Raw genomic sequence first — 14384 nt, forward strand, 5'->3', positions numbered from 1 at the left:
ACCTCAATTTTGTTAGATTGAGAACAAACTGTGTCATAAATTTTAAGCGCACAGCAGACTGGCTAGGAAAAGTTGAGAGGAAATTTAAAGAAGAATTATATAACAAAATATCTGAAACTTTCAATGTCTCATTAAGCACTGCTCAACCTATCAGGACAGGCTATCCTTGCACACTGACAGGCCCGGCAAGAAGAGTGATAATAAGAGAAGCAGCCTCCAGCCCATTGTAACTTTGTTAGGAAGTGAGACACTAGTCATATTATTTAAAAATCTGTTTTTTAATGAGGAGTGTAATGAATAAACCTGATTTAAACTTTCCACAATCCATGTAAATATCGAATAAGCAGAGGAAGGTCCTCTGGTCAGAGGACCAAAGCAAAACATTTTGATAAACACGCAAAACTAGCTTTTGATTTTAACCTGAACAAGCATTGACATCATAAAACATGTCAGTGGCACCATTATGCTGTGAAACTTTATTTTTTATTGTGACAGTGAAACTGGTCTGAGTTAGTTGGAAGATGAACAACATTTAACAAGGAAAATCCTGAAAGAAAGGCTAAAAAAATTGGAAATGGGGTAGAGGTTAACTTTCCCTAGCAGGAGCAACCGTAAGGGTACAGCCAGAGGTGGGACATGAACGAATGTTCATGCATCATGCCAAGTCCAGGGCTCAATCCGAAAATACCTCATATCAGTCAGGGCACTTAAGACATGGCAGAAGTGTGAGTGGTCGTCACAGTAAGTGCTTTCCAAATAGTGCTGGTAGTAAAGAAGGAACTAGGCTGAGGAAGCAGGAACATCTTTGTTTAAGGGGAATTTATTAGGCCTCACTGTGGCACAGTGCACATCAGCATGTTTGATACTCAATGTTCATTCAATGACATAATATAACAAGTTTCCTGACATTGGAAATAAAATAATACAAGAGATTACCATATTCTAGGTCGTATTTCATTGCAAATGACTTACAAAGTATGTGGTCAGTGTGAGTGTATTTTTAAAAACAGATAAAAGTCAAATCAGATCATTAAATCAGCTAATAAACACAAGCAGAGCAAACTTGTGCCGTTATGTTATTGAAACAAGACAAGTTTTCACAACAAAAACATATGGACATGGTTGAAAATAAAAAATGTAACACATTGCATTTGGGCCCACGGCATAACTCCTAATTCATATGGCTCTCTTACACAGCAACAAAATGATCAGGTGTTTTCTTTCCATATTCAGAAAAATGTACAGGAAGTTCACAGATGTAATACATTTCAGTGATTAAAAAAAGACTAATTAAATTAATATAAAGTGTTTCTTTTCACAGTTAGATTCTCCAAAGTTTCCAAGGACACTGATGCTACATAAGTGTAAATGCAGGTGAAATTCAAAAAAGTGCTTAGTCCATAAACAAGTGACTGGCTATGTTACAGGAAATGTACAACTTTTACAGAAATTATATGAAAAAAAGTACAAAAACAGAACATTTACAAACATGACTGTATTTTCTGGACTTGTAACTCTATTAAAGAAGGGCACGCTGCGAGAAAGCAGTGACTGTATTTAAGAAGGTTTATATTTTTTGACAAGCGCATCTTTTATGACTCAATTTGTTTTCTCTAGCAAGAAAATATATACTTTTGTTTTTATAAAAGATAAAGTCAAAAAGCTGCATATCTTTAAAACTAACAAAGCAAATATAGTTAGTGTGGGGACTTTGGTAAACAAAACATATTGCTGAGGCATATCTATGTACAGCCTATGCACGTATGTAGGCCAACATGTTATGAAAGCCATGTGTTTATTTACTGTGCATGGGCCACTGTCCCGCTTTCACAGACAGAAACTGCATATGTAGTAAAAAGTGCCAGGGGAATCTTTGCGATCTCTTTTGCATACAGCCATATGAGTTCTTGATTCCACTGAGAATATACATCTAGCAAATTTTTTGCTGCACAAATGTTTCGAGTTTTATAATAATTCTTGCAGTACATTCCATCACCCTCATTGCCACCTCTGATGTGTATCTGTCATTTGGGATCTGTGGAAATGGCAGAAGATCGGGGTAACGGGTTCTCAGGCTGTCCACACCATATCCTTCTAAGATCTGAACATCACTTGCAAGACCTTTTAACTGGGAGTTGTACTCTTCAACTTTCTGAGCCAGAGCAGTTGGCTTAACATCTTTGTCAGATTTTCCTCTGACTGCGTAGTCAGCAGCTATTAGGGCAAGCTTTGTAGCCAAGTAGCACTTGAAACAAACCCACTCATTAGCATTTTTATGAAGATCATTGCGAGCAGCAGAGTAGTTGGCTCTGGCTTGCCTCAACCACCTGCGGGCCTCAACAGGGTTTCCAACTGTCTTGAAGGTTGGGGGTACAAAGAAACGGTGGGAATGTGAGGACCCTGCATAGTTAGTGTAATGTTCCCTGAACTGTTGTCTTTCTGACTTGTGACTGGTTGCTTCCTGGTTCCAGGATGAATAAAACCTTTGAAATGAGAACTTGTCTGATTGGAAGCGGGTTGATGATGTGGAGAAGGTTCTCCTGGAAGCTCTGTCTGCATTTTGCTGATCAGTCAAAGACTGTTTCTCCATCCGATTGATCTCATTTTGTAGGTGCTTGAAGACTTCAGTTGCGATGTCAAGGTTCTCAGCATTTTTGTCTGGATGCCATTTAAGATACAATCGACGGATTATCTTTTTTCTCTCTGTCTCTGGAAGCTTCCAGGCTTGTTCGATGACTAAGGTAACCTCTTTCAGAATCTCAGGCAACGTGTGAAGTTTAATCTTTTTGGGAGACTGTTTCTGAGGAGGTGGTCTTAGGTTTTCTTTACCAGAGAGCAGAGGAGGAATCATGCGTAAGCCAGAAGATCGACTTTCTGGGCTTGTAGGGGTTTGTGGAGAATTACTATCTCGGATATGGGTGCTTTCATCTTGTCTTGAAAACTTGTACAAGTCAAGGGAACTTACTATTTTGTACTCACTGTAACCAATATCAATCTGGAAGCATTTTCCAAGGAAACTAGTGTTTTCTTCCTCCTCTCTTTCTACTTCTTGAACGATGATAGCATATGTATAGGTGGGCTGATAGGCACCATATATGTCTCCACCCTCAGAGTCAACAAGGTAGCCCACATATTCCCCTGGATAAAAAACATTCATTGGATCCATGAGCAATGTGTGGTGTATTTCAGATGGTATTGGGGTTCCAGGGAGGGGTAGTTCAAGTTTTGATGGTTCTGTTGAGTCATACTTGACACCAAGATTGTCTAGTTTCTCTGTGATTCTGTAGATGTCATTACAGCCCAGCATTGCAATCAGATAGGATGTGTCTGAGATCAAGTTGTCTGTAGCAGACTTCAGTGTCATAGCCAGTGCCAGAAGAAAGTTTATATCTTTGCTATCTGAATGCTGGATATAGAGATGAATCACAGATGTCCCATATCTCTTTAGGAAAGCAAGAGTTTCACTGCGACTGTGTAGGATGGGACTGCATCCTTTCACTCTTAAAGTTGTCTGTAGTTTTTCAAAACAGGACACTTTCAGTCCCTCACAAAGCGCTTTGCACAGACGTATGGCTTTTTCTTCATTGACAAGGTATGCACTATCATTCTCATGCTTCATTATCCTAATCAAACCAGTGATGAACTGCTCTGAGGACAGCAAAAGCTGAAGTCGGCCTTGCAGAGAGCAAAGCGCTCCGAACTGACACATTTTTGGAGAATCCTCGTCAAGCTGCTCTTCAAGAATGCTGCTCAATAGTCTAGGTCTTAGCTTCTGAGGAAGTAGCATGATAAGCTTTGTATGAAAAGCATGGTCTTTCCCCAGATAACATTGACTCATGTCCACTAGCATCTGAACCCCAACATTACCCTGAATTCTGCTTTTATAGTGTGGGGCATCATCAAACACAAGGGTATTGGATTTTGCAAGTCTTCCATCATGGCTTGGCAGATAAAACATTAAATCTCTGAGACTCTCAAGATCTTTGCGAATTTCCACTGGATCATTGTGAAGTGATTTAAATAATCCTGAGACCACTCTTTTGACAGTTCTCATTTCGTTTGGGTCTAGCTGCTTTCCCTCTGAACTCCTGTAAATTCTCCACAGCACCTCAATGTATTGTTTAGTTGACACAACATCCTCTGTGCCAAGAAGTTTGAACAGTTGATGAAAAGTTCCAAGTTCCAAAGGCAGTTTATACAAGTAGGGCTTAAAGTCAGATTCATTGTCTAAATTGATTACCACTTCCTCAGGTTTGAGTAATTTCCAGCCATCTTCAACCATGACAAACATCACCCCGCGAAGCAGGTAACGGAAATCTCGTTTGTCTGCACTGAGGAATTCATAGGTGGACCTCAAAACTTTGTTTCTAGTTTTCACCATTTCATCATCTGGGTTGGATATGTTACAGATGTTCTTGCAGTTGCTTATGACTTTCTCCAGAGGTGGGTCCAAGTTGACACCCAACATATTCAGCACTTGATCAAGCTGCTCCTGCCCACTGAGAGTACTTTCATCCTGTTCCTTTATACATGAAGGTGTGGCTTTCTCAGGTAGGATTGGGCAAGATGTCCAAAGCAAGTGTATAATATCTGTTTGTTTGAACTTTGGGTTTACTTGAGACCCACTAAAACGAATGAGAGGAAGTGTACCACTCATCTCTTGATACTGACCATGAAGCTTGATGAGTTCTTTGGGAGCTCTTTCAGGGCAGAGAAATGGAATCATTGACAGTTCCTTCAGAAAGGTACCCTGAAAGAGGTCTGTCCGTTCATTGAAGATATGATTCAAAAGTACATCAACAATGGTTTGAACTTTTTCTTTGGTCCAACTTTCAGTCTGTGCCTTTATGCTGACCTCTTTTGCAAACTGGAGAATCTGTTGCTGTGAGACCTCATGTTTCAAACCAATATTTCTCAGAAAGGTTATCCACGAGGTCAATGACAGGGCGCCATTCTTAGGTTTTGTCACTTGCTCTACTTTCTTAAAAAAATCACTTGGTATGAATGACTTTGCAGGTAACATCACTTCAAACACCTTCACAGTCTGATCATAGAAATATTTGGTTTGTCTGAGTCTGTTTGAGTGGTCATGAATGAACAACAGCCCCTCTAATTTCTCATAAAGTTGATCCTTTGTTTTGCAACCTTCTTCCATTGACATAAGTCTCTCCTTCAAATAGACTATGTGCTCAACTTTAGCATCATAGGAGAGGCTATCAAACTTTGGCAGGAGATGGTGAAGGTAAATTTCAAGGTCATTGATTGACATGCAGCCAAGGAAAGCATACAGCTCCTTAAGCTGCTGGCTGTCAGCAAGAAAGGCAAATGAAGGTGTTTGAGCCCATTTATCAATGTCTGCATTTGGTATGTTTTTTTCAAGGACATAGTTTGCACTATAGTTAGCAATGCTGATGTATCTTCCACTGACTGACTTAAAACATGGGAGCAGTTTCAAGATCTGGACATCTTGTTGAGAAAGGTTAGGTAGGTTGCAGTTAAAATATAACAGAAGAGCTTCAAAGTCCTTGTCAGTGAGGTTTGCTGTTTTAAATGAAGATGTCTGAATAATGTACTCCAGAGCTTGCAGAATACTTGATGGGTTTTCAATGTTGGCTGTGTGTTGTGCCAAAGAAGGTATGACTTGATTCTCCTTGACACAAATTTTGTTCACTGCAAGCTGGATGCATCCTGCTTTCATTAGAGTGTGAAAGACTTTGTCATTTTGGCCCTGTGGAAATATGGCAATGTTTATTAGGCTAAGAGGTAGGAGTGTATCATGATCTGGGACAACAATCCTCTCTCTTGCCATGAATTTGATTCCAGGTATCAAAGCCCAGTCTTTCAAAATGTCAAGCACCATTTCAAAGCTAGGTTTGATGTCCATCTGCTCCTCCTTAACAGCCACATTTTCACCAATGAAACTCCACACGTTCTTTAACCAGGATTCACTGGGAAAGGTATCTTTCCATTTTACAGGGATCTTTGTTCGATATTCTCTTGGTAGAACAGACCCTAGCAAATCACTAAAGCTGCTGATGTCAAAGGGTTTTGCAACCCCTGCTTTGAAAAGGATGTCGCTGTACCTCATGTACAATGTATTCATAAACATATCCTTCCTTGATGGTATAAGTTCATGGTGAGTGGTCAAAAACTTTGGTCTCTTAGAGTCAAACACTTGAAGCATATTGTCCATTGTTATTAACAGAGGCAAGCCATCAATTTTGATATCATCCACTTCTATGTCTTTGAAACAGTAGTCAACCAGTAGCTTTAGGTTATGAACCAGCTTGAAGGTAGACTGTGGGAGGCGGCAGGGGAGTTTTCCAACATGGCAGGATGTGTCAGGTGATGAGAAGGTTTGCAAAAAGTGGCGAACATCACTGGGTGTTACATAAGTGACTGGAATCCCTGAATCCTCCAGACAAAGGTAGAGATTTGCTGTTTCATCACAGCTGTGGACTAGGTTGAAGCCAATGTCAAGAAGCAATGTTTTCACTCTGTACACATTTTCAGCCACAGACTTTCTTGATGTTAAGTTGTACTCTGTGTTTTTCAAGTGTTGAAGCTCATCCTGAAGCAGATTGTCAAAGAAGGCTCTGCCTTTGCTTGCAGTGGATGTATTCACCCATGAGATGTAGATTACAGAGTGCATTTCAGAGTTGTCCATCTGGGCTGCTCTTACAACAGGAAGCAATCGCTTTAGATCAGCATGTATACTGTTGTATACTGCTTTAACCAAGCAGTACCAGTCTGGCTGAATTTCAAGTCTGTTGGCTGGGAAGAAAAATAGGTATTTCCTCAGTGTGTCTTTAACAACATGAAGAGGTGTTCCTTGTAGTATAGTAATGGTGGGATCAGGACCTGGAAAGTATCGACGCTTCAGCTGAATCAGCAGTTCGACATATGCGGGGGCTATGAGGGATGTCATCAAATTGTTATTCCAGTCACTCCGTACCCCTACTCCATTGTCATCTCTCCATAGGTTTCTTCTAGCTGAGTCAAGAGCAAAATGCCCATTGACATGAAAAGGCAAGCCAGTTTCAAGTGAGAGAGGCAAGAAGCAGAAGGCTCTGTGTGGTTTTTTGTAGTTGTGGCTTACACATGCTGCCACGCCTCCACGTGGAAACAGAGTTATGTCTTCATTTTTGTGTGCTGATACCACACTTTTTGAGATAGTTTCAATGTCTGGGAAGCCAGATCTGTTGCAGATCATCCATGAGGTCATATGTCCATCAGTGTCCTCTATTTCCATTGAGTAGGTTATCTGTTGGACTGGAATAGCAGCTAGCTGCTTCTTTTTGGTCACACTGTCAATGACAGAGGCATGAAATTGTTTGCGTTTGAGTCGATCACCATCTGTTATTTTAGCTGTGACAGAATAGAGCACTTTAAATTCACCAGATGCATCATCTATTTCACAAACTGATATTTTCTCCATATGGTTAAGAAACATAAGGAGCTCTGCACCATCTGTTTTCAGCTTATCTAAGAGATTTTGCACCATTCTGTCAGATGCAGGAACAGAACTGATCTCTGATGTCTTTGCCATCTCTGGAGATCGGATAGGAAACCTGAACATCGTGCTCCGCTCTAGCCTGAAATGAGCCCCCAAGTACAGATTCAAAACATCCGAAAACTGGGATCTGAAATCAGAGTCCAGGTCTCTGAACATTCTTCCAGGACTAACAGATGTAGCTCCTGGTGCATACTGTGCATGTGGATCAAAGATGCAAAGAATATCGTTGTTTGAGATGAAGGAGGGGCAGTCAGTTATGTGATAGACAGAATTGAATCCAATGCCATATTGACCAGTTTTGCCTGGATTGGCCTCTTTTGTTCCTCTTCCAAGGTTCTGAATACCTCGAACATCATCTTCTGTGAATGGTTGATTATTGTATACGCAGAGTGCAGGGCCCTGCATTGGGATCCATTTATCGTCAAATATTCTGTCTGTAGGGTGTCTCCTCGGATCAAATACAAAGTAGATTTCTGTGGCTTTAGCATCATCTGCATTTTGAAGCAGCTCTTTAAGCATTTCTTTCTCTGATGGATAGGCATTGAGGATGCTTTTAATCCTGCTTGTGAGCTTTTCTTTCTGTCCAAACTCACTGCCGAGTGGGTTGAAGCAGACATTTGAGGCATATCTCTCCAGGGCTTTATGACGTTTTGGGATTGTTCCAAGTTTCACAGCAACCTCTCTTGGAATGTCAGCATGACAGTACTTCACAGATGAATCCCTGACTTTGATCCAAGGGCAGTCATTGTAACATAGTGATTTAGATGGTTGCAGTGTAAAATTGCAGTCTGGTAACAGAATCCCTCCGTAATTTGCTTGGCAAAACTCTTGTTTTTTGTCTCGAATTAAGCTCCAGATTCCTTCACTAATTATTCTGCGACACAACTGGAAGTTTTCCTCTGTTAGTGTTTTTCTTCCACACTCTTGCCTCACAGTTTCAAGAACAGCAGAGAAATCTCCAACTGTAAAACTAGGCTGCACTCCAACATTTTCGAAGAGCTCTCGACAACTGTTTCTGTATTTGTTTGGAAGCTGATAAAGATGGGGAGCTGCATCAAAATTCAAATGAAAAGCAACTTTGGAAGGGTTTACATATGTGTTCTCCACCAAAATTGAGTTAAATGCTTTCAGTTCTTCACCTATTTGACCTTTTACACTTTCATCCTGTAGCATTTCCTCATGAAGATATTTGTAACAGGCATTTGTAATATTTTCCTGATACAAAGTGACGCCATCAAAAGACTGAGAAAGTTCCTTTAGTTGACTGATGACAAGCTGAACTGGGGGCTTCCTTATTAGGCCAAGACCATCTTTTACAGCCAACGACATTGCACCACAACCTTTGAATGATGGTGAACTCTCATTTAGTATTGGCTTCATCAGGCACACTGTGTCCTGATGTTCAGTTGTGTAGAGCTCTCTTGGAGAGAACAGTGTGGTTGGGGAAAAGCTGTTCCCATGCCAAGGTAAAGAGAACCCTGCAGGTCTTGTTAGAAATGGAAGGAACTTAATGTCTTGTAGATTCTCCAAGTACTCAGCTGTTCCTGGATCTCTCATCCTAAGTTTTTCATCGATGAGACTTAGAAGGATACTGCTGCGAAAGCAAGCAGCTGTGTGATCATTTTCATTTAGCTCAATGACAGAATGAGCACGCTCAGTGAGATCCTCCCAGCAAAGATCATCTTTTACCATGCCGAGCTGCACCAGTTTAACTAAACAGACTGGATTGACATAGTCTTTGGAAGTACCCTCAGGAAATCTTCCATCGTCAGCACTGTAGAGTTTAGCAACTCTTCCCTCTGGATGGATAAGTTTTGAAGGTAAAACTAGTTCCTTTTTGGGGCCAGAGCAAGGTATACAAGGAGTGACTCTTAGAATTGTTTCAAAGTCTTCCAACTTCTCATTTAGGACATAATGCATCAGGGGATCTCTGAGCTCTTTGTCAATTTCCTGAATGTGAGGGAAAAAGACTTCGGAAAAGAATTGCCTCTCTGTCAGGGTGTTTTCCATTAACTTGCCCCTACATCCAGCATCATCAAATCCCTCCTTTACCCAGTCAGGGAGCTCAACTGCACAGAGGTTTTGTGAGCCACTCCTCCTCAGGTATTTTAAGAAGATCTTGAAAGCAGCAGGGCCAATATCTGGCCTACAGAGTAAGGTGTCATCAAGGAATCTGACATATTTGATTGACACCCATGTCTTTCCATCTGAGAAAACCTTGGCCTGATCGCTGTCACCTCCTTTGGCTATTTCTTGATAAACACCCTGGCTAATCAGCACAAAGTCATCATGTACCTGGCTCGGATCTGGCCATGCTGCATAGTAGCTGTACTCAAGCAGTTCTCCACTTTCAGCAAGTGAACGCAGCATTGAGAGTGCTGCTAAGTAGGCCTGGACAATGACGTGCCTCATGAACACAGAGTTCCACTGTCCTTTGGTGTCAGTTTTCCAGATCTCTTTGCGGTTGGACGTGACAGCGAAGCAGCCATTAATATGAACTGGCAGGCCTGTTTTGATTCTGAGAGGTAAGTAACAAAACACCTCCCCGATTGGGTTAGTATTTGTCTTAACAGTCCATTTCCGATTCTCTTCCTCTGAGAGCAGAACAGCAACCCCCCCACAAGGCACCAGTCCAAGTCTTTTTCCACTGTCACTGAGGGAAAACTTGAGGGCTTCACTCACATCCATGCATGAACAGATTAGCCAGTTAGTAACATCAACTGCCTTTTGCGGCATTTCATCTGTCAGTCGTCGTGTTTGGACACCTTTAGCTGCCATCTCAAAGTACTGGTTGGGATCTTCCTCTGGACCTCGGAACAGAGGAGAGTGGAGGTCTACAATACGTTTGAACACATTGTGAAACTCCTCCACTATAACACGAATGATGCAGCCAGACTTAGGAATATCAGCAGGAATCTTGTTGGTGCTTGCTACTTTCTTCATGAGCTTTGCTGCAGATTTGAGGATGCTTAAGGGTCCATATGAGGATTTGCTTGACCACACACTTTTGTTAATGGCCACTACATCCTGTGCTGCTGCTGGGTTTGGTTCCTCAAACTTCAGATATTTCAAGACCATACATCCAACATGCTGAGTGAATAGAATGAACCTATGACCACATATGCTGAACTCATCAACAAGGGAATAGATATCGGTGGTGTTGTAGTACAGACTACTGATTTCACTTGTTGAGGCCTCCTGTTCTGTTCTAAATGGAAGTCTGAAAAGAGTACCGTTGTACTTGTATGGAGAGTCTTGAGCTAACGGCAGCTGGCAGTTAAAAACATTAATGAAAGGTTTGAACTGATTTGGGAATTTCCTCAGCCTTTTTTGTTGTTTGCTCCAATTGATTTTGATTCCAGGATTGGATCTGTCTCGGATGTGTTTGCTGATGTGATTGATATTCGGATCAAACATGATCATAAACTCCCTACTCATTATGATAGGGATATCAGTAATGTGATAAACTGAGTTGAAACCCAAGCCAAACTTGCCAACTTTGTCTGCTTCACATCTCTTCACTGACCCACCAAGCCTTGTGATGTTCAAGAAGTCTGTGTCTGTAAATACAGCATTGTTAAAAGACCACAGAGAAGGCCCATGGCAAATGATCATTCCAGGGTCAAGTAGGTTTTCGCGAATATCATTGTTTTTCCTCATGTCGATAAGAAAACTGCACTCTGTTGCACTGGCGTCGTCAGCATTCTGGAGGAGCTCCTTAAAAATGTCTGCCACAGATGGATATTCTTCCAAGATATTCTTTATTCTCACTGTTAGGGGTTCTTGTTGGCCTGATTGTTCAAAGCCAAGATTCTCTGGGTTGATCAACCTTGTGCTCAAGCATGGCACCTTTAGCCATTCAGCAGTTTTCATTGGGATGTCATCATGGATTAATATAATTGGTTCTGAAGAATCTTCGAGTAAGTCATTTAAATCCTCAACCTTAATGTCACAGTAGGTGCATTCGTGGATGGGTTTCATTGCTAACTTGCTTGGGTTTTTGTAGCAAAGAATAGGCACTTGCATGTTGGTGTCCACTGGGATCTGATTGTTGTATAGCCATCTGAGAATGTTGATCAAGAGAAGAATATTGTGTTTACTTTCCTCCTTGCTAATCTCTCCTTCACATCTTTTTTGGATTGTGGCAATGACATCAAACACGTGTTTTGGTATAACCTCTTCAACTGAGCCACAAAACTTAAAAAGCTTGTGAAATTTTCTCATTGTTTTTGGCAGAGAATAGAGAAAAGGCTGTAGGTCTAGATCAGGGAGGTGTTTTAAGACGGTTTGGCCTGGTGATGAGAATGTCTTTCCAGTCCACACCCAGTCAAAAGGTAAGGATTTCATTGCTTCTCTTGCATCCTCAAGGTGAGCTTGCATGAATCCATAAATCTCAAACAGAATCTGTTGAAAATGGTACCAATCCTCTGTGGTGAATGCTTGAGATTTATGCCAGTCATTCACAGCTTTCAAGTGCTGTAATACTTGATCCACTTGTGGCTCTATTGTGAGTTTCAGGGCCCTCTTCAAACCTGCAGAGGTGTGTTCAACCAGTGCTACTGAAGATCCCACCAGTACTGCATGGGATAACTCACACATCTCAGACAAAGAGCAGATGTTGTGAGTGTCTCCAACCCAAGCAAGGGATTTCGGGTAAGTCAGAGGTCTTTCTTTACAAACAGGTACCCATTTAAGTTGTAGCAGTGATGCCTGGATATCTGTTGACTTTATCAACTTGGTTTGTTTATTGAGAATTTGAAGGAGTGTTTTTGCCTTTTTGATTATCAAGTCCCATTCAGGATCAACATTGCTTTGCAACTCCTCTATCTTTTTTGCCACCTTGATAACATCTTTTTCACTGATCTGCACCTCATTTCTAAGCCCCAGTTGCCGAAGTGAATGGAGAATATCCGAAGATTTTGTAAATGTACTTGTGGGAAACCGTATCTTCTCCTCCTTGTAGAACAAATGCTGTAAAATTTCTAGTTCAGGGTCAAAAAGATCTGAGGCTTTTACAGACCTTCCACAGGGCAACTCTATGAATTTAAGAGCAGACAGCCATCCAATTACAGATGGGTTTTCATTCTTTAAAAATCCCAAATGTTTGAGAGCCCAAAGCATGATCTTGGTAGTTTCAACTTTGGAGTAGAATCCCTTGTCAATGTCCTGAATAATCATCTTCAGACAGTCTGTTGTTTTAACTTGTTCTACGTTGAGCATTTTGATGAGACGAATTGATTCCTCATCATGGCAAGCCACAAGATTTTCTGAGAGTTTCACATCTGGGGGATACTTGGCTCTGTGATGTAGTGCTTTCGCACCTCTCACTGGTGTGAATGCTGAGCTACCCTCAGTTTGAACCCCCACTTTTTCAAAGATAGGGAGATCAAGCATTGTATATTTTTCTTTTTCTGTGATGTCGGAGAGTCCTGCAAGAAATTTCCTGAGCATAATTTTCTCTTCTGCAGTTAGAGATGAGACTTGGCTGGACAACCGCTGTGTTGGTAGTCTATGTAGAACTTGCAAAATCATACTCGGAGAGCAAGGGTGGATGTAGAACTTAAGCTGGGGGTGCTGCAAACATGAGTCCAGCTTTTTTATGACAACACCTCCAAGCTTTTCCAGAATGTCAAGGAGGATCTTAGAAACTGGTGCCTCTTCTTCATCCACATGAATTATAGATGAGGGGGTCTTGAGACGAAGAATCTTAGCTGTGCTCATGCTTTCCTCAAGGGGCACAAGAGGGATCAAAGGCATGTCTTCAAAGGTGTTTAGGTCATCTGGAAAATTGATATAGAGATGCTTCCAAATCATTTTTAACCATAAAACTGTGGGATGTTTTAGCTCTTTGTTTCCAGGTTCCCAGTCTACACTGAAGTCCCTTGTTGGCCAAGCTGTGGAAAGGATCTCCTTGATGAGTCGTGCTGATCGTTCTGGGTTCAACACTTGTAGCTGAGTACACGGTCTTCCTGTTGATGATAACAAAACTGTGTTTATTCTCACATATTAGTTTAGATGATGTAATGTTCTTCAACAAGATGAAGTAATTCTGACAATTGTTTATCTTTAACATTGTTTTTCTTTTTATTCTGATCTAAGCCTGATCGTGTTTTTTACAATATTTTTTTTCTTAACACAGTGAACAAGTTAATTTCTAAAAACAACACTTGAAACCCACCTAGACATTTTTTATTATCAAAATAAGCATAAATAACATTTAAGAATGTTCTGCAATGATATAATTTATATAAGCCAAGAAAACAAGCTTATACAATTATCCTTATATCAGCATCCTGTTATTCTGGAGGTCATTCTTATGCTGTCCTAATATACAGGCAGCAAAGACTGCAGCTCAAACAGACTTACAATATGAAAATAATACCATTAATTTTTAAATCAAATAATACTGAAATTGTACCCAAAGGTTCTAAACTACCAGGATCCCAAATAAACTAAATCACTTGTGCAAGCAATGGGCATTTTGCATGTGATCTACTAAGGTTGCAAGCACAATTGATAACAGGAGCATAACTGTTGTGGATGAACTAATTTCATTATAACATTTTTTTCATGTGTTACTCCATCTTGTGCATCTTAAAGGCAGACACAAATTTTACCAGCGCTGCCTAGACATAGCAGGTATGATTGCAATGTGGAGAAGATGCCAGCAAACGAGAAGAGAAAGGACCTTCTTTGTTTGTGAAAATGAAATAATTGAATGACTTGGAGGCACAAACACCAACCTAGCATATGGCATTTGACATTTTCCAACTGCAGCAACCATTGAGGATCGTTTTTTTTTATTTCAGACAACCCAGTTGCAGAAAGCTGTTTCCTTTTGTTTCATGAAAGATGATATTATAGTATT

General features: G+C 40.8%; 1 protein-coding gene across 3 annotated transcripts in view; it reads right to left on the bottom strand.

The window, feature by feature from the left end:
- Nucleotides 1-364: 364 nt before the first annotated feature.
- The window catches only part of sacs (sacsin molecular chaperone), a 35074-nt gene continuing 21054 nt past the window's right edge, over nucleotides 365-14384 (bottom strand). For all 3 annotated transcript variants that reach the window (XM_015400971.1, XM_015400972.1, XM_015400970.1), the window contains one exon: nucleotides 365-13485. In XM_015400971.1, the coding sequence (XP_015256457.1) occupies nucleotides 1931-13485 (11555 nt within the window). In that variant the 3' untranslated portion in view covers nucleotides 365-1930. The remainder of the gene's footprint in view (nucleotides 13486-14384) is intronic.

The sequence above is a fragment of the Cyprinodon variegatus genome, unplaced genomic scaffold, assembly GCF_000732505.1.
Source record: "Cyprinodon variegatus isolate N-32 unplaced genomic scaffold, C_variegatus-1.0 Scaffold1168, whole genome shotgun sequence".
NCBI classification, from domain to species: domain Eukaryota; kingdom Metazoa; phylum Chordata; class Actinopteri; order Cyprinodontiformes; family Cyprinodontidae; genus Cyprinodon; species Cyprinodon variegatus.